Consider the following 22337-nt stretch of genomic DNA (forward strand, 5'->3'; position numbering starts at 1 on the left):
CAAGAATTAGAGATTTGTTCAAAGGTTCTTGGAGAAGAGCATCCCCATACGCTGACCAACCTGGCCATTACCTGGAAAGTCCACGGCCGGTCTAGAGAGGCTCTAGCCCTGATGCGAAGCTGCGTTGTCCTACGAGAGCGAGTGCTTGATACAGATCATCCGGACACAGAGGCATCGGCGGCAATTTACTCTGAGTGGGAGAATATGAGCGACTTATCATAGAGAGGAATAATTTTTGAATTGTCAACGTGAAGGGACGCTTACGAACAGTAATGTACGGGCGGACCCTACGCACCTGCGACACGCTGTGCCCCATTTCAACGGTTGCGGGAGGCCCTGACACGGATATGGAGGGAGAAAATGCCCTGCCTCTCAGGTCGACCACTGGATGGACGTCTATGGGAGAGCTATCACTAGTAATCATTCCTACGCCAGCGTCAGCGAAGTTGAGGCCGAACGATAAAACAAGGTTATATTTCTTTTATTATGTCTCTACGTTGTACTATATCAATGATTTCTAACAGTCGGCTGGCTCGAGCACGAGCACTAAACTTAATCAACCTTTGAGTTTAGTCGAGTACCGAACCTGGATCGTGCCCTGGGAACGATGTGGAAGGGCGCGCTGGATCTCGGCCCAAGAACAACCATCTTGCCTCATTGTGCGTACCTTGTTCTCCTCTTCCAGTGTCCATTTCCCACCGGATGATCTTGTCCCCGAAAGCGAAGCCTTATGGGGCCCTCTGCCCTCCTTAGAATGCGATATGGACCTCTCAGCATGCGGCTGACTTGGGTCAGGAGTCCAATCAAATTGCAGTTGAAACGTCGTCATGTCTCCTTCGGTAATGCGCTTCAAAAAAACATTACTAAGAGGCCATTCCTCAAATCGAGCAAAAGTGCTAGCTTCGGAGGGGACCGAACTTGTTTGTGATGGTGCTGGACTCTCACTGCCGCGTACTGATACTCGGCGCCCTTTGGGTAACTGCGCAGTACGCCTTGTCGATAGTTGCTGATGAGAGCTCCGAGCACTGGCAGGGGCACTGCATGCTGAGGCGTGAGGGGATCGGGGCACCTTGCGACGCTTGCGACAATGCAGTTCTTCGGAATCGTCTTCAGAATCAGAATCATGTCCCGGGGCATCTGGCAGCGAAAGACAATACTCCTCGACATGAATGCATTCTTGAACGTCAAGATCATCTTCACTACCAGAGCTTTCCGTGTCTGCGTCGCTGTCCTTATCTTGTACCGTCATACGTGTATGTGGGGATGTTCGACGACAACAGTGCCGAGAGAGCCCCTCACGGAACGGAGGAGATATTCGAGCTCCGGGTAGCGATCCAGATTCAGCCTCCAAGAGGTCTGGCTCAGTGTCGCTGGGCGAGTAGCTCTTGTGGTCTTGGTCCTGTTCTGGTCGTGATTCGGGCAATAGCCTCAGTCTAGGAGATGAACTGCGGGCCGCAGGAGTGGCATCATTGCGCTCGGCGCTTGGGCGCACTTTGCTATCGTGTAGCGGCGTCTGAGCCATCACCTCGGTGGTGGCAGCAATGGGACCGTATGTGAGCTCCGGAGGTGCCACGGGAGCATTTTGTAATCGATGACAGGACTCTTCGTTAGAGAGAGCAACGGTCATCACGTCAAGCTCGCTGGTGGCTCCAGTAGGTTTGGTCACAAGCTCTCCGTCTGATGCACCCAGGGATGCCTGGGTTTCGGGTCCAATTGACGAGATGTCAGAGGCAGTATCTGCACCAGCCGTTATGTCTCCAGTGGGTGTGCAAGTCGTCGAGGGGAGGGCTTGCTGGTTCGATTCGGGATCACTGGACAAGTCCATTTGTGATTCGTGTGACAAGATTTGGACACCCTCCAGTCGAGCTGGAGGTAAAACTGCCGTAACACCCATACGGACGGCAGCATCAGTCTCAGTCTCACTGTGTTTGGTGCACATGCTATCTATTTTCGGACTGTCAGGTCGCACAGCAGAAACAACCGCAGTGTCGAGAACTTACTCAAATGATCTACGACGCTAGCCGTCGTAGGTGTTGTGCAGCCTGATTGCGACCCGTTGAGATCATGATCCTCAACGTCGTCCTCATCTTCTGTGTCAGAGGAGTCATCATCGGAGATCCATATGGCATTGCCCGTGGATTCTCCTGAAGCCGACGGGGCTCGCTCGTCACGTAGGGGAACTTGATGGCCAGGGAAAGTGAAGTTGTGCAGCGAATCCTGCTGCTCAGCATCAGAGATTGTCGACACCATGATGAAAAGTCTGGAAAGTTTCAAGTAAAGGGAGAAGAGAATTGCTCTAGCAACAGGAACAAGTGAAGGACAAGCGAACATTGTCTGGCTTATATGCTCGAAAGCAAGTCACAGTAACCCCGTGCCCAGGTGCCGTTCCCGCTTGACTGCTTCCTGCTCTCTTCTATGTGCTTTCCGAGATCAGGGTGACTCCGATAGAGGGGGTGGACACGTAAACCCCTCCTTGCTTCACCTTCTCGCACATCATCAGGGATCCACGTCACTTGCTGGCAAGGCAGAGTCCTCGAGATGCCATATGAGGCAGGTCTTAATGGCTGCTAGGCTATTTATGCAAAATGCATGATCTCCAGTTGGTCAGACAGCACCGGGGATGGGAATTTCTGGCAGTATTAGCTCTTCCGTCTGACCGTGATGAAGCTCGATGCTGCGCCCGCACATGTTAATCGTCACAGCCGGGAACCTTTTGGGCCATTCAGAGAGCTCGAGATGCCGTCATGAACGTCTCATGATCCCATAACAGCGAGACTAACGGAGGTTGCATGCGTGCAACACCAACAGCTCGCCGTAGTACGCGCGCCCCTCTCCTCTTCTTCGCCTTCTCACCCAATTATCCCTTTCGGCATGCTGGCTTGCCCTGTTTCTGAAGCGACTGAGCCATCCCGATCCGCACGGAAACGGGTGAGCCGAGGACCAACTGCTGCATGATGGTGGGTGGTGCCATCTCGGACTCGCCTCCTGAACCTGGCACAGGTGGCTCCAGAGGCCTCTGGCACGGACTTGCTCCCCGATTGGTTCCCTCAGCGGGTAGAGCGGGTGAAGAGTCTGATCACGAGTCGCTCGACGGGGCTCGAGTCACCCATTCCCTGTTCAGGGGTTGCCAATACTACCCGCCGCTTAGGCGGAAGTTCCTTGATTACTTTCTGGGGGCATTGATGAGCCACTGCGGCATTTTTTCCATTGGATGGGCGTCGACTGGAGGTCTCACAGGGGAAAAATTGCCGTGAGATGCTCTGCTGCTGCCTGAGAAGCATCACACCGCTGTTCGGCGGCCCAACTTGGGGAACGCTCTCTAGACAGTTGGCGTTGTTAGATTCTGAGCGAAGAGGATGGGAAAGGGAGACGTACGAGATACAGAGTAGAGTTAGTAATAACATCAGAGGATAGAATGGAAAGCGAATACTAGAACATGTCTCATTCCCTCCACAATCAGGCGTTAGGGGCGATGCAAGCGTCACGATAGTCGGTCAATTCCTCTGGCGAGAGAAGTTCGTTCCAAATCAGAACGATGACGTGGCAGGATGGGCGAAGGGAGCTGGGCTGAAAACAACGATGCTTGCAGAAGAATGAGAATGGCGGATGCAAGCGGGCAGAGCATGGGAAGAAGGAGAGGTCAAAGATACATGTTGCCAGGGTCGGAGAAGGTTCTTGTCTTATATACAGGTAGTCACGTGATATGTGGTCGGGCGGGTGTGCGGCACGCTCGTCTTGCCCGTTTGGGCGGTGCCGCTAAACCGGAGGCAGTAGCAGCGTGTTCGCGATTACTAATAGTATAATAGCTATACTGCCTTAATACCTATATAAAATAGCCTATAATTATATAATTATACTTATTATATAACTAGTTATAACCTTAATTTAGTTATTAGGCCTGCCTTAAATATAGCTAATAAAGAAGAACTTAAAGAGATTTATATAATAATAGCTATTATTAGAAAGAACCTCTTATTAAGGTATAAATTAAACCTTATTAAGATAGCTATTTTTAATTATAGCTTAATTTAATTAATTAGTTATATAAATTAGAGGTATTATATTAATTTAATTAATTTAAACTAAGTTAATTCTAAGCTATTAGGTCTTACTCGTGGGTTTGACTATAAAGGAACCCCACTCATAGAGTGGGCGGCAAAATTCTGGGACAAGGGCAAAATTCTGGGACAGCCGAATACCCCGCTCAGTCCGAATTTGCTTGATTTCACCACCAAAAACCCAACTTTTGAAAGACATTTCTAAGTATCATTCGGTCATATCTTGTATCTCAATTTGACTTTTCATCTAGACCGTCACTATGACTGATCTTTATCAACCCAACCCTGCCGTTGCGGCTGCACGTGCGATTTTGCTCTCACAACGCCGCCACCGCAACACTAAGGAAGGGAAACCTCTCACCGTGAGAGAAGCTGCGGATAGATTCAGCGCCTCCAAGAGCGCTGTTGGTCGTCATCTGAAGTCAATGAAGCTGTACGGAAAACCTGACTTCAGTGATAACAGCCGCGGCCGGCCGAGGAATCTCGATGAGGCTGAGGAGCGTGCCGTGATCGCGTATATCGTTTGGCTCGAGAGAGCAGGTTTTCCCTGTAATCAGCTACTTATTGAAGAGGCAGCAAATGATTTGAGGGCATCACGAACGCCTCCAGCAGGGCCTGTCGGCGATGGCTGGTACAGGCGGTTTCTTCGCAATAATCCGCAGCTGCAGAAGAAGAAGTTAGTTCGAGCTTTCGACCGAGAAAGGGCAGGATTTGAAGCTGGAGATATTGAAGATCTTCAGCAATTCTATACTGACCTTGGTGTAGCTGTTAGAAATCGAGATATCGAGGCCTCACAGATGTTCAACGCCGATGAATGCGGCATACGGATTGGTGCCCTTCGCGAGAGGCTTGAGGTAATTATCGTGAAGAAGATGCTCAACGCCAAACACGATGTTGTTTCTTTCACCAACAGAGAATCAACCACGATGCTTGGATGCGCAAATGCAGCTGGATGTGAGTATTCTCTGGACTTCTGCCCTTATTCTGACATATCTTTAGTCATGATACCTCCATTAATGGTGTTTAAGACTTGGCCAACGGAATCTTGGGATGTTAACGCTCTGGATGAAAGTATTCGATTCGCTCGCTCTGAGAGCGGCTTTTCCAACGCAGAGATCTCGATGGATTGGATCCGTCATTTTAATCGCAATTCCTTCGAATGCACAGCAAAGGCACAGTCTAGAGGCATCACTTTTACTGACTGGTTTGGCTGTGATGAGTATATGAGAGATATCGATATGCCTGACTTCATTTGGCATCAGCCGTATTTTGAGCGGCCTGAAAAGGAGCGGATTTGGCGATTCCTCGTTATCGACGGCTTTACCGGCAAGACCTCCTTGGAGCTCATGGATTATTGTGTTCGCTTCGATATCGAGATCTTCATTCTTCCTCCCCATTCAACACATCATACACAACCTCTAGATGTTGGAGTATTTCAGCTGCTGAAAAATTCTCACCAAAAACGTCTGCGGCATCACATCCGCCAAGGTTATCTCAATTTCAAGCGCTCCGACTTCGTCAGCAAGCTAAGCGAGATAATTAAAGAAGGCTTCTCAGTTCACAACATCATGAACGGCTTCGAGAAGAGCGGAATTTTCCCTGTAAATGGGTCGGCAGTCATTCACAAAGTCAGGGAGAAGAAGAAGTCTCTTCTCGCTGTTACAAATCCTGCTCTACCGTCACTTCTTCCAAAAGAAGCGCGCTTTAAAGATGCTCGCGAAGTTACTCGTCATCTCAAACGCAACTATCGCGATGGCTTCAGTTCACCTACTCGTCATTCCTTCGGCGTTTTGGAAGATGTCGTATGTGAGGCTGTAGTTCTGAACAGCTTCGCAGAAGAGCACATAAAGACCCGACTTGATCGTATTGCCTCTGTAAACAACAAGAGGAATAAGAGGAAGAAGGTAATGCCATCAGGATTATATATTAACAGCGTTACAGTTAAGCAGGTGCGAGAAAGTCTCAACGCTTCAACGAAGAACGAGCAACAAGAGGAGCTTCGCCGCCAATGCCGCAGCTTAAAGCAATTACAAAAAGAAGAAGATAACCGCCTACGAGAGGAATATGAGAAGAGTTACAAGTATGATATAAACAACAACGGGAAACCTGTTCATATCAGCTTTTCACGTTGGAAGAAGTGGAAGCAATTAGATATAGTTGACGAGATTCTCGTTATTCCTCCTCCATCGCGAGAAGCTTCACCAACTCCCCAAGAAGGCTTCTTTTATGATACAAGCGGTTCAGCACAGCAGAAACGCTTCCACGAGCGACTTCGTGATGCCAGCGCTGCTGGCTTTTATCGAAGTCCTCTTCAGGATATGCCTGCCCTTCCTTCGAGCGATGGTGTTGAGATTATGGTCGGCAACTCACAGAGAGATCCTGTTCGTGATAGCCTCACTTTTGGGGATTCTGATGACTCAGAAATCGATGAAGAAGGCCCTGATTTTGTTGATCTGTCACAGGATATCGAGGAGCCCGAGTTGCCGCCTCTTCCTGATCCTTTACCCAGCTTCGAGACCAATTTTTCTTCCACTTATCACAGAATCATGAATACATTACACCCCCAAAGGCACACATAATAATAGATCGACATCCCTTGTGCTGTTGGCGGCCAGATCAGAGGCAGAGCTGAAGGCATCGTGGGGCGAGGAAACGGGGCTGGACTGGCCCGCAGTCAAGGTTCACAATTTCGGCCGCAACACCACCGCAAATATGCCTCGCATGATAAAATAATTTTGGCGACAGCTTCAATACTTTTCAATTGAGTCACAGCAGAAATTTCGAATAGATTGCGATAAAATTAGAAGTGTAAGCCAGAGATAACCTGATTTCCCCACCTATTTCTAACCCATCAGCTGTCCCAGAATTTTGCCCTTGTCCCAGAATTTTGCCGCCCACTCTATGAGTGGGGTTCCTTTATAGTCAAACCCACGAGTAAGGACCTAAAAAGGGGCCTAAGAGAAGGTTATTACTTTTAGTTAGATTAGGCAGCCTTCCTTACTGCCTTTATAGGTAACTTAGTTATATATAAAAAGTGGCTTTTTAATATATCTAAAAGGGTTATTACTATTAAAGGGGAGCTGCTCTTAAATTAATAAGGATAGGGAGTTTATATATAGAGTTCTAAGATAAATATAAGATAAAGATAGGGTTTAGAAATTCTATTAAAGTTACAATTAAAAGAATTAAGTTAACTTTTATATAAGTTAATTAGTAAAAGTTAAATTAACCTTTATTAATTAAATACATATAATAGGGTATATAATTAATTAACCTTATATATAAGAATAAATAAAGTAAAATTAGTAAAAAAGCAGTAATTTAAATTAGGGTAATTAATATTATAATATAAATAATAAGGCTAGGTATAATATAAAGACTTATTATATAATTTTAAAGTTATTTAAGTAAAAATATATTAATTAAGTAAATAGGTTATTATAATTTAATTATAATTTAATTATAATCTAAAATATAAAAGTAATAATTTTCAAAATACTTACTTAACTAAAGTACTTATATATTAAGTATATTATTTTATTTACCTTTTATAAGTTATTTTACTTAAAAAAAAAATCTTTCTTTATTTAAATTAACTTATAAAATCTTTTATTATAATATAATATTCTTTTTATTTTATATATCTTTATAATTAAAACATATTATATTAAAATTTATTTTTTTATTCTTTTTAACTATAAAAGTTAACTCTTACCCCTTTAACTATTATAAATTATTTATAACTTAGCCTAGCTAAGTTATTACTAGCTTATAATTAGAGATTTATAATATTAAAGTTAAAGTTAAACTTATAATTTAATATTATAAGCTAAAAACCCTAGTTCTTAGTATTAAACTTTTAAATAATCATTAACCCTGTAATAATATATATATTATTAAGCCTTTATTACCTAGTAGTATAATAGTATTAGAGCCTCTTTATAGTATATAAGTATAATTATAAAAGGTGGATTTAGTCTTTAGACCTTTGCCGAGAAGTAATTACTATTAATATTATAAAATATATTTAATCTAGGACTTTAATTATTATAATATTCCTTATTATATTAGAATTATTATATATTTTCTTTTTTTTTATTTCTTTTTTATATTACTTACTAAGTATAAAAATAAAATAGATATTAAATCAGAACTGGTATTTAGCTAGTTAGGATAAGAGAAGAGAAGTAGGAAGAGACTAAGTATTAGGTTAAGAAGTTTAATTCTAGATCTAGTCTTAAAGGCAAAGTTGTTTGTGCTCCTTGCCTCTTTTTTACTGTTATATGCCATGTGATAGCCGCCCTGTTTCTTCTATTAACTCTTTGTTTATATTCCTAGTTTCACTTTCTAGTCCAGCACGTTCTTGGGGAGCGTTATACTTCTGCTTCTATGGCGCCGCGCTGTTGTCCTTCACGGTTCAAGTGCAGTGCATTAGCATCCGTACCCATTAGGTCCGCCTCTGCAGCGGCCTCTGTATGTCTTGAAGTAGTTTCCGCAGCCTGCAGGCGGCCGTGTCACGAGCATCTTTCTGCGCTTCACCAAGTTTATTATTGAGTTCTTCCGCGAGCCTCTTTTGCCCTCGACACGTTATCAGGGCTGTCTAGCGCGGTCTTTGCATCTTCGACTGATTCTACGTCATTAACCAGCTTAGTCTAGACAGCGTTAACCTGTTCTGCGATCAGTTCGAGCTGTAGGCACTTGCCGATAGCAGATTCGAAGTTCCCGATGCGACTATTAGTTCCCATTGCAATACGAAACGCGCGGAGGACTTCATCTTTAGCATGACTAGAGACGCGGGTCTTACTTGCTCATAGGACGCCTAATATCCATGTATGAGAGCACATAGTTTAGTATGCCTGATATTGTGAAGTATGAATGATAATCAACGCAGAGCTACAGCACGGTTCTAAACTAAGTAAGTAGTAATTAATGAAAGGTTACGAGATTCTTAATTCATTTAGTATCTCATTATATTGCTGCTAACCTAAAATCAGAGAAACAAAGCTCACGTAAGCTTCGGTCCTTATCGTCTTCGACCGCTGTAGGCTGAAATTATGCCGGGACAAACCTTCCCTCCCCAACCTCCTGGGAAACTGCAGTATACCTCCATCGACTGAAGTACGCAGGTGTTTTACCTTTGCCGCCGTTCTTAGTAGCAAAGACACCAACGATGGTTCCTGAATATGATATTAATAACTACAAGAGGATTCAAAGCAGGGACATGGTAATCTTACCTGTAAAAGGTCCGTTACCACCAGAGACAATCTCAGCGCTGGCATATCCAAGCTTCTTGATCTTATGCGGCTTGGCTGCTGAGCTCGCTGAAAACTCATATTTGTGATCACGAGTAGCGGTTACTGCAAGTCTGATAGGACCCTTGAGCCAGGACTGAGGGATACTCCTAATCCTGGTCTCAGGAGCCTGAACGTCAGGTTTTCCTGAAGTTTCGGCCTTAAACCTCAGCTTACGTGTAACCTCCTTCTTGTTCTTGCTTTTGACGTTGATAATACTAATATCGATATGCTGCGTCTGTGTGAGGAAGACAGTAATGCCAGCCTCTTCGTCGGCAACCTTGGGGTCGAATAATAAATCGATGCTATAAGTAAACACCGAGGCTGTCTGCTTGCGTGCCAAGAAGCCTAATCCTTCGTTGACTGGGTCGTATTTCTCATCTGCAGTCAGGTTGACTCTGGATGGAAGAACCCTTAAGGTGTTGGGATGTCCCTCTGGTGAGATGGTAAATAGATTTTGCTTAGGAGGTCTCCAGAAGAACCAGTGCCGAGGCAGAGATGATCCAACAGCAAAGTCCTCCTTATCTGGAGCGTCGACCCAGGCGCCAGTTCCTGGGACCTGCCTATCAGTTGGTGGAAGAGGCCCAGACATCTTTCCTCGTACCATATCCAGACTCGGCCACTTGTTCTCCTTCCATTGCACTGGCACGAGAACTGTTTCGCGGCCCATGGGATAGACTTCCCATTCCGGGCCTGAGCGAGTCGCGAGTGCAACTCCCCACCAGTTTCCAGAAGCATCTTGGAATAAATCAGCATGGCCAACGGTCTGGAACCATTCCTCGGTGTTCTTTGCAGTAAGAATGGGGTTGTCCTCGTATGCCTTATAAGGTCCACGAATGTTGCGCGATCGGGCAATAGTCACAGTGTGGTTCAACTCAGTTCCACCCTCTCCAATCAGCAGGTAATACCAGTTATCCTTCTTGTAGAAATGGGGTCCCTCAGGGTTACGATCACCAGTTCCATTCCAGATCTTAAAAGGCTCAGTTGCAGTGCCCTTGTTGATGTCGACTTCGCTGACGTAGATGCCTGCAGCAACTGCCATGTAAACTTTTCCATCATCATCCCAAAAGATGTCTGGATCAATATCGTTAGCCGGATTCTCAATACGGATAGGACCGCTCCATGCAGAATCGTCGTAGGGATTCTTGGTTGTAAAAAGAAGGACAATGGGGCCCCATCCATCGATCCAAGAAACGTAGGTGGTGATGAGATAGAACATGCCCTTCCGGTACCTGAGGGTGGAAGCCCAGATACCCTCATACTCCAACCCTCTTCTTGAAAGCTCGGGAAGTTGTTCTTCCTTAGTCAAAGCATTGCTAGCATGCCTCCAATTAACAAGATCCTTACTCGCAAATACTGGGATCCCAGGGAAGGCCAAGAACGAAGACGTAGTGCAGAAGAATGTGTTATCTAGTTCTTTGACAAAGGTACAGCTCGGGTCTGTGTTCCATCCTGGAAGAATAGGATTCGTATACTCTTGTTGCTTGGGCTTCTGGCTGCAAGCGACTTGGCTAACAGCCAAACCCCAAGCAAGCGTATAGAGCAGGCGTTTGGCCATTAAAGAAGGAAACAAGAATAAGAGAGTATATATGTGGTACTAACTGAGGCGCACTAGGATATTGTAGCTTACTTATTACCTGTGTTATACCTTCCAAGTTATGGTTACGTCTTTTATAGTTTACTCCAGGACGCTGATATTATAATAGCCTAAATTCCGGTTAATACCCCGCTCAAACAATCTACAAACTGCTAAACATTCACCCGCACAAGAATTATGTGTTGAATTACCTTGCCCGTGTATTGATCCTTGTAGATGCATGAGATGACGCAAAACGACCCATATAATGACAAACTGGACTTGGGTAGGCACAGCTCGTGAAAAATAGTTCCGAAACAGGACAGTGGATTTTAGTATGAGAAGTTCTTCCCACAGCCCGGACGTATGCTTTTTCCGTAGCAGTATTCTTTGCCTAGTCTTCTAAATACGCCGTTTATATTCCGTATATGCTGCCACGCTCGATTCCCTCACCGGGGCCTATTAGGCTGTACACCTTGTCGACGTCCTCGGTAGCGTCGCTGTCTCGAAATAGAGTGAGAGGCGTGAGGATATTCTTTTCGTTCCATAGTTTGTTTTATGCCAGGGAACCAAAGATAGACGCAAGGCTAGGAAGATCGGCAATGTCCCTGTTTACAGCTAGTGATAGCCGAGATCGAGCCGTCATTAGATGCGCGAGGTGCATAGCTTTCCGGCCACTGAGTTAAGACGTCAGCATATTAATAACCGCTTATCTGAAGTCTACGAAGGGAATCCTATTAGTACCACAGGCTAGATAGAGGGCTCATGTAGTTAAGAATACAGCACTTATTGAACATCCGAAATTTCAGAGAGAAGATGTGGCGAATAAGTATATTCTGTCTTCAGCTATTCCCTAGTACCAGTCCCATGTATCTTGCCTATCCATAGTAGATTTTGCCATTAAAAAACTGCTTGTGATAATATGGGCTATATTATTTGTAGTTGAGACCTATGGCTGAGAGCTATATAGAACTTAGTTTGTGGGCAGTTTACGAGAAGACAACATATATAGGCGTTAAATCTTTAACCTTATTATATTATTGCTTTCGTCCCTTTATCGCGTTGCACGAGAGCATGGGGTTTACCTGGACAGGGTTGAAAAACTTCCAGATGATTGGCTACAGCAGACATAAAGGAAAAAGAAACATATCATGCGCCCAAGTTATTTGAATGATTTTCAAACAGCAACACTATAGTCAGAACGGTAAGCAGATTTGCCACGACGCGAACTTGTGCATTAAACTGTTGAATCTTCTGTACTCTGTTGACAATATTTGGGGGAAGGATGCCTATTGGCTTAATGCTGATCTAAAGGACATTGCCCTCTAATTAACACACATAAGTGACTTCGCCAAAGCATGATTGCGGAAGAACTTGTGGACGACCAAATGACACATTCATGTCCTCTGGCCTGATTCAGAGATTCATGATGGGAACTTATCCCTCTAAATGAGAATAGCGTCGGCCCTGCTTCAATATTTCCTCTCACTGAGCATAATTGGATGCCCATCACTGGCTGTATCGAGGAAACTTTAATCAATCAGGTTTTAACTCGTTATGATAATTAAGGGTTATGCAATTGAAGTATACAATCAGACATTGAAAAAGTGTATGTTTGTGGAGGGTAAGGTGACTTGAGACTTCGAACGTGTCGTTTTATTAAGATAAAAAGACAATCCAACGCGAAGATGTGTTACTAGAGATAGTGACATCTTGCCATGACCAATTTTAGCCTATTATCGACCGAGAACAAGGAAAGCAAAACCTAACAGGCCACGGTAAACAGTAAGGTAATCCCTTTCTCGTTTCGCCAACTCCTCCTTAAGCTGTTGCCCGAAAGGACTCTCTGGACTCTCAAGGATCAAGGCTCTCTGGCCAGCTCGATGTTTTGACTCAAAATCATCCCACTCACGCTGGTCTGCTACCCCCAGATTCAAAACCTCCCATCCAGTCTCTCGACTCGAATCGACTAACTCAGCTAGTGTGAGAATATCACTACCAAATAGTTCCAGGGCTGCATTGGTTGGAGGTCGATTCCAGATCATATCGCCAACGAGAACTCTGCCCTTTGGGACAATTTTGGATAAGCGGTCGAACATCGCTTTACTGCCCCCAAGCGCATGCGACGAGCCTATGCAGATAGCTCTACTTGCAAGTCCAGTATACTCGCTGGCGGGTTGCTGATTGAACTCCACATTGAGCCCTCGATTCTCAGCTAGTGCCCGAGCTCGTTCAAGATGCGCAGCATCTGTGTCAATTCCGACCGCAGTGATTTTCTCTCTGCTTCGCGAAACTGCCCTGAGAAGGATCTCTCCCCACCCACAACCCAAGTCAATAACAGTGCAACCGCCAAACAGCTGGAGGTGGTCAAGAAGCTCTGCTGCGCGGGTTTCAGACAGTGGTGCGTTCCATATCATGGCGGCGTATCGCGCCTTAGTAAAGTTTTCTTGTTCCATCGGAACAGGAGTGGAGTTAAGGTAGTTAATTTAATGTTGATTCTTGGAGAGAAACGTGGTTTCAACAAGGCGCGTAATGCTTGAAGCAAGAGGGAGGGCATGTGTTCGAAGTTGGGAATGTACCAAATATAAGCAAGGTGGGGGATGAGTCACAACTTTAGAAGCGAAAACTGCTTTACCCGGTTAACTGTGTATTCCGGGTCTGGGAGCGTGACAGGGGTTTAACCAACTAATATATGCTGATAAATATACTATAATTAGAGCATAGCATCCCTCTCGTCAAGCAGATCGGTGAGACTTCTAAGCTCTCCAGGTCTGTTTTGCAAGTCTTTGCTATCCCAGTAACAAACAGGATGGCACAGCTAGATACAGCGCGTGTTACCACTTGCTCCCAACGTCGAGGTTCTCATTAAATTTGAGGGGCTCAGAACAATGCGACGCAAGAGGCCGCCGTTGCCGTCTACTTCGAGTAAAACGGCCAGACCTCGTTCATAGAAGTATATTGCACGGGTTTAGAAGAGAGTTTGTGGGAACGCCAGCAATCGACGGTAATGGATCCTAGTAGTGCGCCTTAGAAGATGGTACCTAATTGCGGGCTCTGAAGTCACATTTATTTATGCCTTTTCCATATAAAAATAATGCGCTGCTGGGCAAAAATGTATATTTGCCACCTCTGGACGTTTCGAGATGTTTGGCCATTTTCCAACCCCTCATCTCAATCAATAGGCGCTTACAGAGACAAAAAGCTTATTTCGCCGCTAACATTACGTGGGCAGTTTTAGGTTCGCCAAAATTACCTTTACCGAACTACACTAAATTGTTTGACAGGCGTTCAACGTTGGAGAGGACGATAAAGCGGCTTGTTCAGAGTGACTGCCAATCACGAGCTTGTATTATGGTGGTCTTGAGTTTGACTGGTTCGAGCTACCCGGGACACATGGATATGTATGTATCGTAAAGGGGAAACTCTATGTAAGAAATAGTGATAGAAGTACATGCTTTTGGTCCCATTTCTTACAATTTCTCGTGTGTTTAAACTTCTTCTAATGCTTTAAGTGTCTTGCAGACCGGATAGAAGCAGGATGGTTTCCCAGCACTCTTTGGGGCATTCCTTGATGTCGTTATGTTCATCCGCTTCTCGAATTGCGCACTACTTCATTCGACTCGCCAATAAGAAAATAATCTATTTAGTAAGTACAGAAGAAACGAATTCATCAACAGTATCTCGACTGAAGAGGAGATACTCGCCAGGAAACAATATCTCCTTGTTGAACTCCATATATCAAGGCATTGGGTCTATGAGACTGGAGCAATATACTCAGGCGCGGACATGTTTCGCTATTTTGATATCAACAACACCATGAACCTCATGGAAGGAACACGCCGCTCTTCTCTCTTCAAAGGAGTATCTGAAGGACCCTGATCATAACCCCTGAAGTCGCATGAAGGCATTGGTGTGCTACCGAAGGGCTGTTTCACCAAATGAATGTTGAATTTGTCCTCTACTCTCGAGGGATTTCAGAGCGTTGTACAGAAGAGGGATGATCGAAAGAATCTCGGGGCTTAAAAATAAGGCTTGTTCATTGGGAGCCCAGATAACGATGGTCGGCTCAAACATAAGAACAATTAGCTATCAACCAGGTCCGTCAGTGGCACAAGTTTTGAGTTTTGCGGGAAACAAGTCGTACGGTATTACGAGGGTAGAATTGAAAGGATGGCTGAGCTTGGTAAAAACTGCAAAATCTATTTTATTCTCATTGTCAGGCCTTTGTCTTCTTATGCTTAGCATGCCTTAAGCACGGTCTAGAGAATACCATATCCAGAGTGAAACTGAACAGGTATCCAGTGGGCTGTACTGTATGCACTGCTCCCGCCCTGATCCCAGAGATAACGCAAACAATGAACATCCTCGGCCGCACTCAGTCTTCACCAAAGTCGAATACTGGCTTCTCCTTGGCCAGATCGATCAAGCTATAGACGTTCTCGAGCACGGCTGTCCTCCCTTTTTTCTGGCTTAGGTTGAACCACTCGGTCACCGTGACCGTCAGTGGCTGTGTCGGTACATCCCCCTCCTTCAGGTCATCCAAATAGTCATCCTTCATATCTAACTGGAAAAAGCAGATGTAATGCTGCGTGCTGTTAGGCTTAGGGTTATTCTGCTTCAGTTAGTCACTGCTTGATCAACCAACAAGCTATTATATAAAAACATACCTTGCGTTGACCGGTTGTACCGTACGATCTCTGTCTCTGGCCAAAATTGCCGCATAGACCATCTGGGCGAGGCACTCGTCTGATATCATAGGGCTACCCCCATCAACCTTGAGGCACCTCTTCGCCTCGACAAGAGCCACCGTAAAATCTGGGTCGGGAAAAGCACCGTTGTCCTCATCTAGCTTGAGAGTCAATCCGCCATCGTCAATGGCAATGATCTGACCATTCAGGCCGGTAGTCTCAAGGCTCATACGCTGTCGTGTGTCTCAGAAGTCGACTACGGGTTTCAACAAGAAGGACTGTGTGAAGAAGGCTATGTGATTCAGGACGAGTCAGATCAGTAGCACGCTGTTGTCTCCAGAGGGGAGGTCTTGCGCCGGGACTGCTTCGACTTGCTCGAGACTGCTGGGAGGCTTGGCGGGGGAGGAGGTCTTGTTCGGGGGGCTAGGTCTGAATGTTTGTTCGCCGGAAGGAACATAGTTCGCATGTACTGTGCTTCTTCGAACCCTCTTAGGTCGAGGAGTGCCTTGGTCACTTCCACTTGAAGCAGCATTGCCTCCAGTACCCAGATGCTGCTTATAGGCCGTGACAGCTGCCAAAGCAGCCCAAGCCTCTCCGAGGGATGTACAGTACTTGTGAACCAGGTAATGTTTGCTTATATTCGGCTGCTCTGAGTCAGGTCCTTGAAGGAAATTGCATATTTCTTGGCGTGATGCCTCAGGGATATCTGAATCATAGGCGAAGTGTGTGTCTTTGTATGCGGGAAGCAGGTTGTTCTTCTTTTTTCAGACGATAATGTGACATAGGAAGAGTTGATGGGTGCCCCAACTGTCGCCGCAGACACCGAGGTAACTGATAGACAAGAAAGAAGCATCTTTCTTTTTTACCAGTGCCTCAACACTTGTCTTGTACTTGCTTTCAGATGTTATTGCATCGAAATAAGCTTTTTCCATGTTCGGGACTTTTCCCCTTGGTGGGAGTGTTGTACGTCAGGCACAAGAGTGTATCTGTCACAGGTTATGGGGTGGAGAGTCACTATGCTGCCTGGAGCCTGGACTCTGAAATCTTATTTTGAGGTGAATCCCGCAGAAAGATGCCGCTTATCGAGGGACTTACCTGGAATCTGAAAAGGTCTTCCAAAAAGGGATAACGGATCTCAAGAAGATGTAGTTTCGAATATACAGAGATACGCCGTTAAAAATAGGTATGCCGCAGTCGAGAGTGTGAGGAAGCAAGGCAAACTTGGGGTCTGTTTGGTTAGGCGGGCCGCGGATTACAAGGAGGAAGGGATATCTTGAGCTACTGGAAAGGCAGTCATTATACTGCATGAAGCGCTTCATATTCATCATTGTCCGAAAACAAAATCAGTTTCGCTGGTCAAGCGCGCAAGCGGGTGAAGATAGAAATCAATCCAATTTATAAATCCTGCTGAGAGTTAGTTAATGCTTGTTGGGCGGCTTACCTTTGTTGCTTTTTCCTTCGCTCTTAAAAACAGTCAAAAAAGTAAGAAAGAGGAAGGGATGATGTTTCTGATGAGGTCATCCGAAAACAACAACGCAAAGCAAAACGCAGTGTTTATGGGATACCAAATGTGGGGCGCGAATCAATGTAAATGAGGAAGATGAAGCCTGCGATCGCCAACTGGGGAGCCCAATGTAGATAAGATAAACGAGGTGGGGCTTTGCGCTGGGTGGAAGTTACGGCAGCGCTTTTCAAACTGCATTCTCAGAAGGCCATCAATCTATTATCGAGCTTCTGTGTGCAAGCGGCGCATGAAAGGTTACGCCTGTCGTCTCAGGTGTTCCTGGGAGCGTCAGACTTGCTTGTGTCCGGCCCAGCCGATCTTTCAGCTTAAAAATTTCATTTCCTTTCCAGCGAGTCTTGAATGTTGTTCGAAAGGTCTTCCACTTGTTTCCGGGGCTACCTTGAACCTCGAGTAATGCCACAATTTGGAGTAATTGTGTACAGTCTTCGTGGCAAGACCTGCATGGTTCGGCTATCGCTTCAATTTGTTTAATGCACTGCCTACCACCAGCGTTGATTGGTGTGTACAAGGAAAACCTTGACTCGTGTAACTTGCTATATATTGTTTCAGTGTTCGAGATTTCGCTGCTTAAGCTACTTGTGGGCCGTATATCTTAGTGTCCTTTGAGATCAGAACTGACCCAAGTCTCACAAATTGGGCGACTAATGCCGCAAGTCCAAATGTTGATGCAGAATCCATTATTATTGACAAGATAGCAAGGGAGGGAGATTGATATTACTGATAACGGGCTGGATGTATGAGGCCTTCACTCAGCCAATTATGAATTTCGTGGTCAAGATCCATCCATTTTCAGAAGCGTGTCGCCGCTAACTCTTAAGGTAAAGCTGGGTTTGCTCGGTAACCGAGCTAAGTGTTACAAGTTAGATACAGTCATATATCCGCGACAAGCTCACTATGACGCGGCAATCAATTTGCAACTTCGCCTGACTCAGTTATACTTACATTACTTAAGCAAGGTGGCATGTATTACTGTCGGAATGCTACTGTATATCGGTAAACTCATCGGATATTCTTTATTTGGCCTAGTACGGCGGCGCCATCTCGGTAACCTTATGACACCACTGTAGCCATTATGGAATACTGCTGGTATTATAACATTCATCTTATAATTATTATACTTCTCCTTTATTTAAGTAGTATAGTTAAATATTCTACTAAAGAAATAAGAGTGTATTTATATACTTCAGAGATATTATAATTATATTATAAAAGTAATATAATATCTTATATGAGAATAAATTCAATATGTACCAAGCTATCCTCAGAGTATAACCCGAGCTGATTAGGCTATGCTTGAATTAAGATTTTAACCACAGCGGGTCATCCCGCTCGGAAAAATCTAATTACATTTTGATATCTAGTTATAGGTGGAAATTGCAGTTCGCATATTCCAGAATTTTTCGCACTCGAATGACGCTGATCACATTATCATGCGCGCTTTGTTGCATCCTGGTTGAAGACCCTGTTTCTAAGACCTATCCCACTCGGAAAACAGTAAGCAAATCTTGTACACCGAGGCGGTCAAAGAACAGTCACCAAAGACCCATGCAGTCAACTAAATACCATGAGTCAGATTCAAATACATTTATTTATATTCCTCGACTACCGTCCTCAGCTCGAATCTTGCTCAACTTAAGATAGCTACAAAGTTACATCTTCTGCACCTTTCAGCATGCGTTCGACCAATTACCTTTCCACGGCCTCCTTGATTCTGGGACTGAGCTCATCGGTTGTCCAGGCCCAGATCAAGCCTATCCTCGAGTTCTTTAACCTCACTACCTTCCCAAAGGAGCAGAAAGAAAACGTTACACGTCTTCTGAACGAAGGAAGGCGACTCGCCACAGATGGCTCAATTCACCAGTATTTCCAGGATCAATGCATCACCCAACAGGTATATCCAGCTATGTTCACCATGCCACCCGGCTTCGTGAACCCCTTCGCGGCTTTCGACAAATTCTTTTTTGTCGGCCACGCATATGTTTCTGCCTGGGCATATGATACTGGTTATGGCTTGGTCTTGATTGACGCTCTCGATAATCAGGACGAGATTGAGAAGATACTGGTACCCGACTTGGAAAAACTTGGCTACCAAGGTAGCGATATCAAGCACCTTATAATCACACACGAGCACATTGACCATTTTGGAGGAGCCAAGTACATTCAAGACCAGTTTAATGCTTCTGTCTACGCTGCCGAGGCCGCATGGGAGGGCATGGCTGAACAAGGAGAGGATTCTAATACGCCAGTCCCAGTCAAGGACAAGGTGGTGGTCGATGGCGATGCCCTCACCTTTGGAGATGTTACCTTTGAGATTGTGCAAACACCAGGGCACACTCCAGGCACGATTTCACTCATCTTCCCGGTTGTTGACAAGGGCAAGCGTCATTTGGCCGGTCTATCTGGTGGCACCGGTACGCCAGCCGCTAAGACTGCGCGAGAACAGAAGATCGCGTCACAGAATCGGTTTGCCGAGATTGCCAAGGCAAAGGGGGTTGATGTCCTTCTCTCAAACCACAATGTCGCCGACCACAGTCTTTCTAACGCCGATATTCTCGCCCATCGTGCTCCAGGCGCCTCCAATCCTTATGTCGTTGGAGTTAAGAACTTTTACAACTATATGAGGATCAATGCACTGTGCAGCCAAGTTATTGCCGCTCGTGAGGGAATGGACTTGGACGTCTAGTCTGTGTATGGCTGGAAGTAAGGTGTTAAATACTCCAGACCAGATAAGGCCACATAAAAGTCGGAATTCTATATATGTAAATATTCTGTGATTAATCTTGCTTATATAAAATAATCTTTTATTTTATTTAATATCTATTTATTAAGGAAAATTATTTTTTAAAATAAGGTAGGCACAGAGCTAAGATAATATAGACTTCATAAATAAATTCTTAAGAGTAATAAGTAGCCTCTATAAAAATAAATCAGGCTGCCTTTAGCCCTTTTCCTAAGAAAGACCTTTCATTAAACTCCTGTTCTGCGACCTGAAAAAGTGGAAGACCCTGGAAATATCCATTGCCAGTCGTTCCAACTGCCTCCCAGGTGGATTTGGCTTCATGCTCGCCAATCGTCAAAAGTGGTTTTCCTGATCCAGCGGAGCTCGCGTCTGCTAAAAGTTGGATTTGACAGCATCTTTCTAGCAGTACGAACCATGCGATAGTAGCCTCAATGGTAGGCCCGACTGTCATGATACCGTGGTTGCCCAGAAGAGCTGCTTTCTTGGTACCCAGGGCTGCGGCAATGGCTTTGCCTTCAGCCGGGGCCAGCACAAGCCCGGCAAAATTCGACCATAGTATATGATCGTTCCAAAATACGCAAAAGTCCTGGGTGAGCATATCTAGTGTTCTTCCGGTAGCGCAAAAAGCCCGTCCATAGGTACTATGCGAATGTGCCGCGCAGAGGACATCAGGGCGAGCCTTGTGTATCTCTGCGTGAATAGCATAGGCCGCTAGAATAGAAGTGTTAGAAACCATGTGTATTTAATACTGCCAATTCGAAAGGGAACGAACCATAATTCAATCGTCTATTCTTTCCTCCATCAACTACTTTACCCTCATGATCGACGCGAATCAGGTCTTCGTCGCGGATAAGGGAGAAGTGTAACCCTGTGCAGTGGTGGGATTAGTAAAGCGTGTGAAGACAGTCGCAGGATTATATGCGGGCCGCAAAAGACATACCGAAAGGGTTCACCCAGAAGCTGCTGGGGTCAACAGGATCCCTCACAGTTACATGTCCAGCAACGCCTTCGGCAAGACCGAAATTGGCTAGAACCCGGAATCCTAGTGCTAGCCGGTGCTTAACATACTTGCGCTCCTCATAAGGATCATCGAACGTGGGAGCTTTTTCGGCTTCATCATCTACAAAAGCCAGACTTGGGTCCCCACTTCGATATTCTTCCGTGTTTGCTGATGGCGACATCATAACGACTTGTAGTAAGAAAACTTTGGATGTGTATTAAAGCGGCTGGATAAAGCTTGTGAATAACTAGCTTTGTAACATTTGATGTTATATATCTGGATCTCCCGGAAGGTCATTCCGATTTACAACAATAAAGACTTTACCTATTCGAGGAAACCTCGGAATGGGGATACTTGCCAGCAAGTCACAGACACGCCGTACAGCTATAGCGTGTTATAATATTCTGCCGGTTGTTGTTGGTAATAGCCGAAATAATGCATTATCTCGGGTCGGATCTAAAGTCTCGGCTTACTTAAACCCCGCATTTCGGAAAACAGTCTAATAACAAAGAGTCTAATAAATAATTAATAAAATTTAGGTTAAGTAATAGTTATAGTAATATTGATTTTAATCTTTAAATTTATTTAACTAAGTTTATTAGATTATTAAAACTTAGTAACTTTTAATAGTAATAAAAGAAACTACCTTATATATATAAAAGAAAATTAGAAAAAATAAAATAGAAAAATACCATTAGCGAAATTAGTAATACATAACATCGTATAATAGCCCGGCAAAAACAATAGAAGAAGACTTCAGCGCGTCCCTTCCGATCGCTATATTATATTTATGGAATCTGCGGAAAGATATTCCGGCCATAAATCGACTCCCACCATGAGAAGAGGTCAGAGGTTAAGCCCAGGTCAGGCACAGCATCCAAGTCACTGAGCCCCTCGACTACCACGTCATCGTCTAACGAACATTGTGTCATATCTTGAAGACCCCCGGGCTGAGTCGCCACTTCATTGCCACTCTCAGTCCTTGTTTCTTCTCCTGTTGCTCCTCTACCGGGGCTGCTCGACGAAGCTGGCACGGCTTTATGTACCATTATGCTGAGAAATTTGGCACACCGGGTTGCCATGTGTACATCGCCTGGTGAACCACAATGGATTGCATTGATAACACGTCACAAAAGTTCAATATTCGGATATGCATGGCTTACATGCTGGTTTTTGGTCAAGGTTGACTAGTAGATTAATGCCTATTAGAATCGCGCCCCGGGGATACCTTAATGTCAATGCATTCATTTAAGGTTTCACAGACCTTGAGTAGGTATAAGCAAGCAAAAACAACAAAGAGTTAATATCACACTAGTAAAAGCCTTATGACACTGTTTAAGCCTTTGTAGAAAAGTTAAAAAGCTTAATGGCCTTGTATAAGGCTGACGGCAAGGAAAAAGAAAAGAAAAAGTCTTATAAGCTTAGATAACTTTAATATATCCACGATACTAGGTAAAGG

The 22337-nt window shown here is 44.8% G+C and overlaps 6 protein-coding genes across 6 annotated transcripts; 1 reads left to right on the forward strand and 5 right to left on the reverse strand.

Annotated features, from left to right (window-relative positions):
* Nucleotides 1-941: 941 nt before the first annotated feature.
* FOBCDRAFT_294092 (uncharacterized protein) lies at nt 942-2250 on the reverse strand (the record flags this gene model as incomplete). Its single annotated transcript, XM_059611841.1, has 3 exons — nt 942-1078; nt 1300-1944; nt 2001-2250. The coding sequence occupies 3 exons, from the start codon at nt 2248-2250 to the stop codon at nt 942-944; spliced, it is 1032 nt and encodes a 343-aa protein (XP_059465046.1).
* A 6764-nt stretch (nt 2251-9014) lies between these two features.
* Nucleotides 9015-10907, reverse strand: FOBCDRAFT_320151 (glycosyl hydrolase; the record flags this gene model as incomplete). Its single annotated transcript, XM_054704889.2, has 2 exons — nt 9015-9235; nt 9293-10907. The coding sequence occupies 2 exons, from the start codon at nt 10905-10907 to the stop codon at nt 9111-9113; spliced, it is 1740 nt and encodes a 579-aa protein (XP_054560864.1). The 3' UTR covers nt 9015-9110.
* A 1751-nt stretch (nt 10908-12658) lies between these two features.
* FOBCDRAFT_224906 (SAM-dependent methyltransferase) lies at nt 12659-13469 on the reverse strand (the record flags this gene model as incomplete). Its single annotated transcript, XM_031187504.3, has 1 exon — nt 12659-13469. The coding sequence occupies exon 1, from the start codon at nt 13379-13381 to the stop codon at nt 12662-12664; it is 720 nt and encodes a 239-aa protein (XP_031038639.2). The 5' UTR covers nt 13382-13469.
* Nucleotides 13470-15300: 1831 nt separating this feature from the next.
* Nucleotides 15301-16545, reverse strand: FOBCDRAFT_274954 (uncharacterized protein; the record flags this gene model as incomplete). Its single annotated transcript, XM_059611495.1, has 5 exons — nt 15301-15537; nt 15593-15685; nt 15733-15846; nt 15940-16368; nt 16480-16545. 5 exons carry the CDS (start codon nt 16543-16545, stop codon nt 15301-15303), a joined length of 939 nt encoding a protein of 312 aa, XP_059465047.1.
* A 2265-nt stretch (nt 16546-18810) lies between these two features.
* FOBCDRAFT_136917 (beta-lactamase-like protein) lies at nt 18811-19821 on the forward strand (the record flags this gene model as incomplete). Its single annotated transcript, XM_031187503.2, has 1 exon — nt 18811-19821. One exon carries the CDS (start codon nt 18811-18813, stop codon nt 19819-19821), a length of 1011 nt encoding a protein of 336 aa, XP_031038638.2.
* A 244-nt stretch (nt 19822-20065) lies between these two features.
* FOBCDRAFT_202484 (class II aldolase/adducin domain protein) lies at nt 20066-21059 on the reverse strand (the record flags this gene model as incomplete). Its single annotated transcript, XM_054704891.1, has 3 exons — nt 20066-20589; nt 20651-20746; nt 20819-21059. 3 exons carry the CDS (start codon nt 21057-21059, stop codon nt 20066-20068), a joined length of 861 nt encoding a protein of 286 aa, XP_054560866.1.
* Between the last annotated feature and the right edge of the window lie 1278 nt (nt 21060-22337).

The sequence above is a fragment of the Fusarium oxysporum genome, chromosome VI (assembly GCF_013085055.1).
Source record: "Fusarium oxysporum Fo47 chromosome VI, complete sequence".
Taxonomy (NCBI): Eukaryota; Fungi; Ascomycota; class Sordariomycetes; order Hypocreales; family Nectriaceae; genus Fusarium; species Fusarium oxysporum.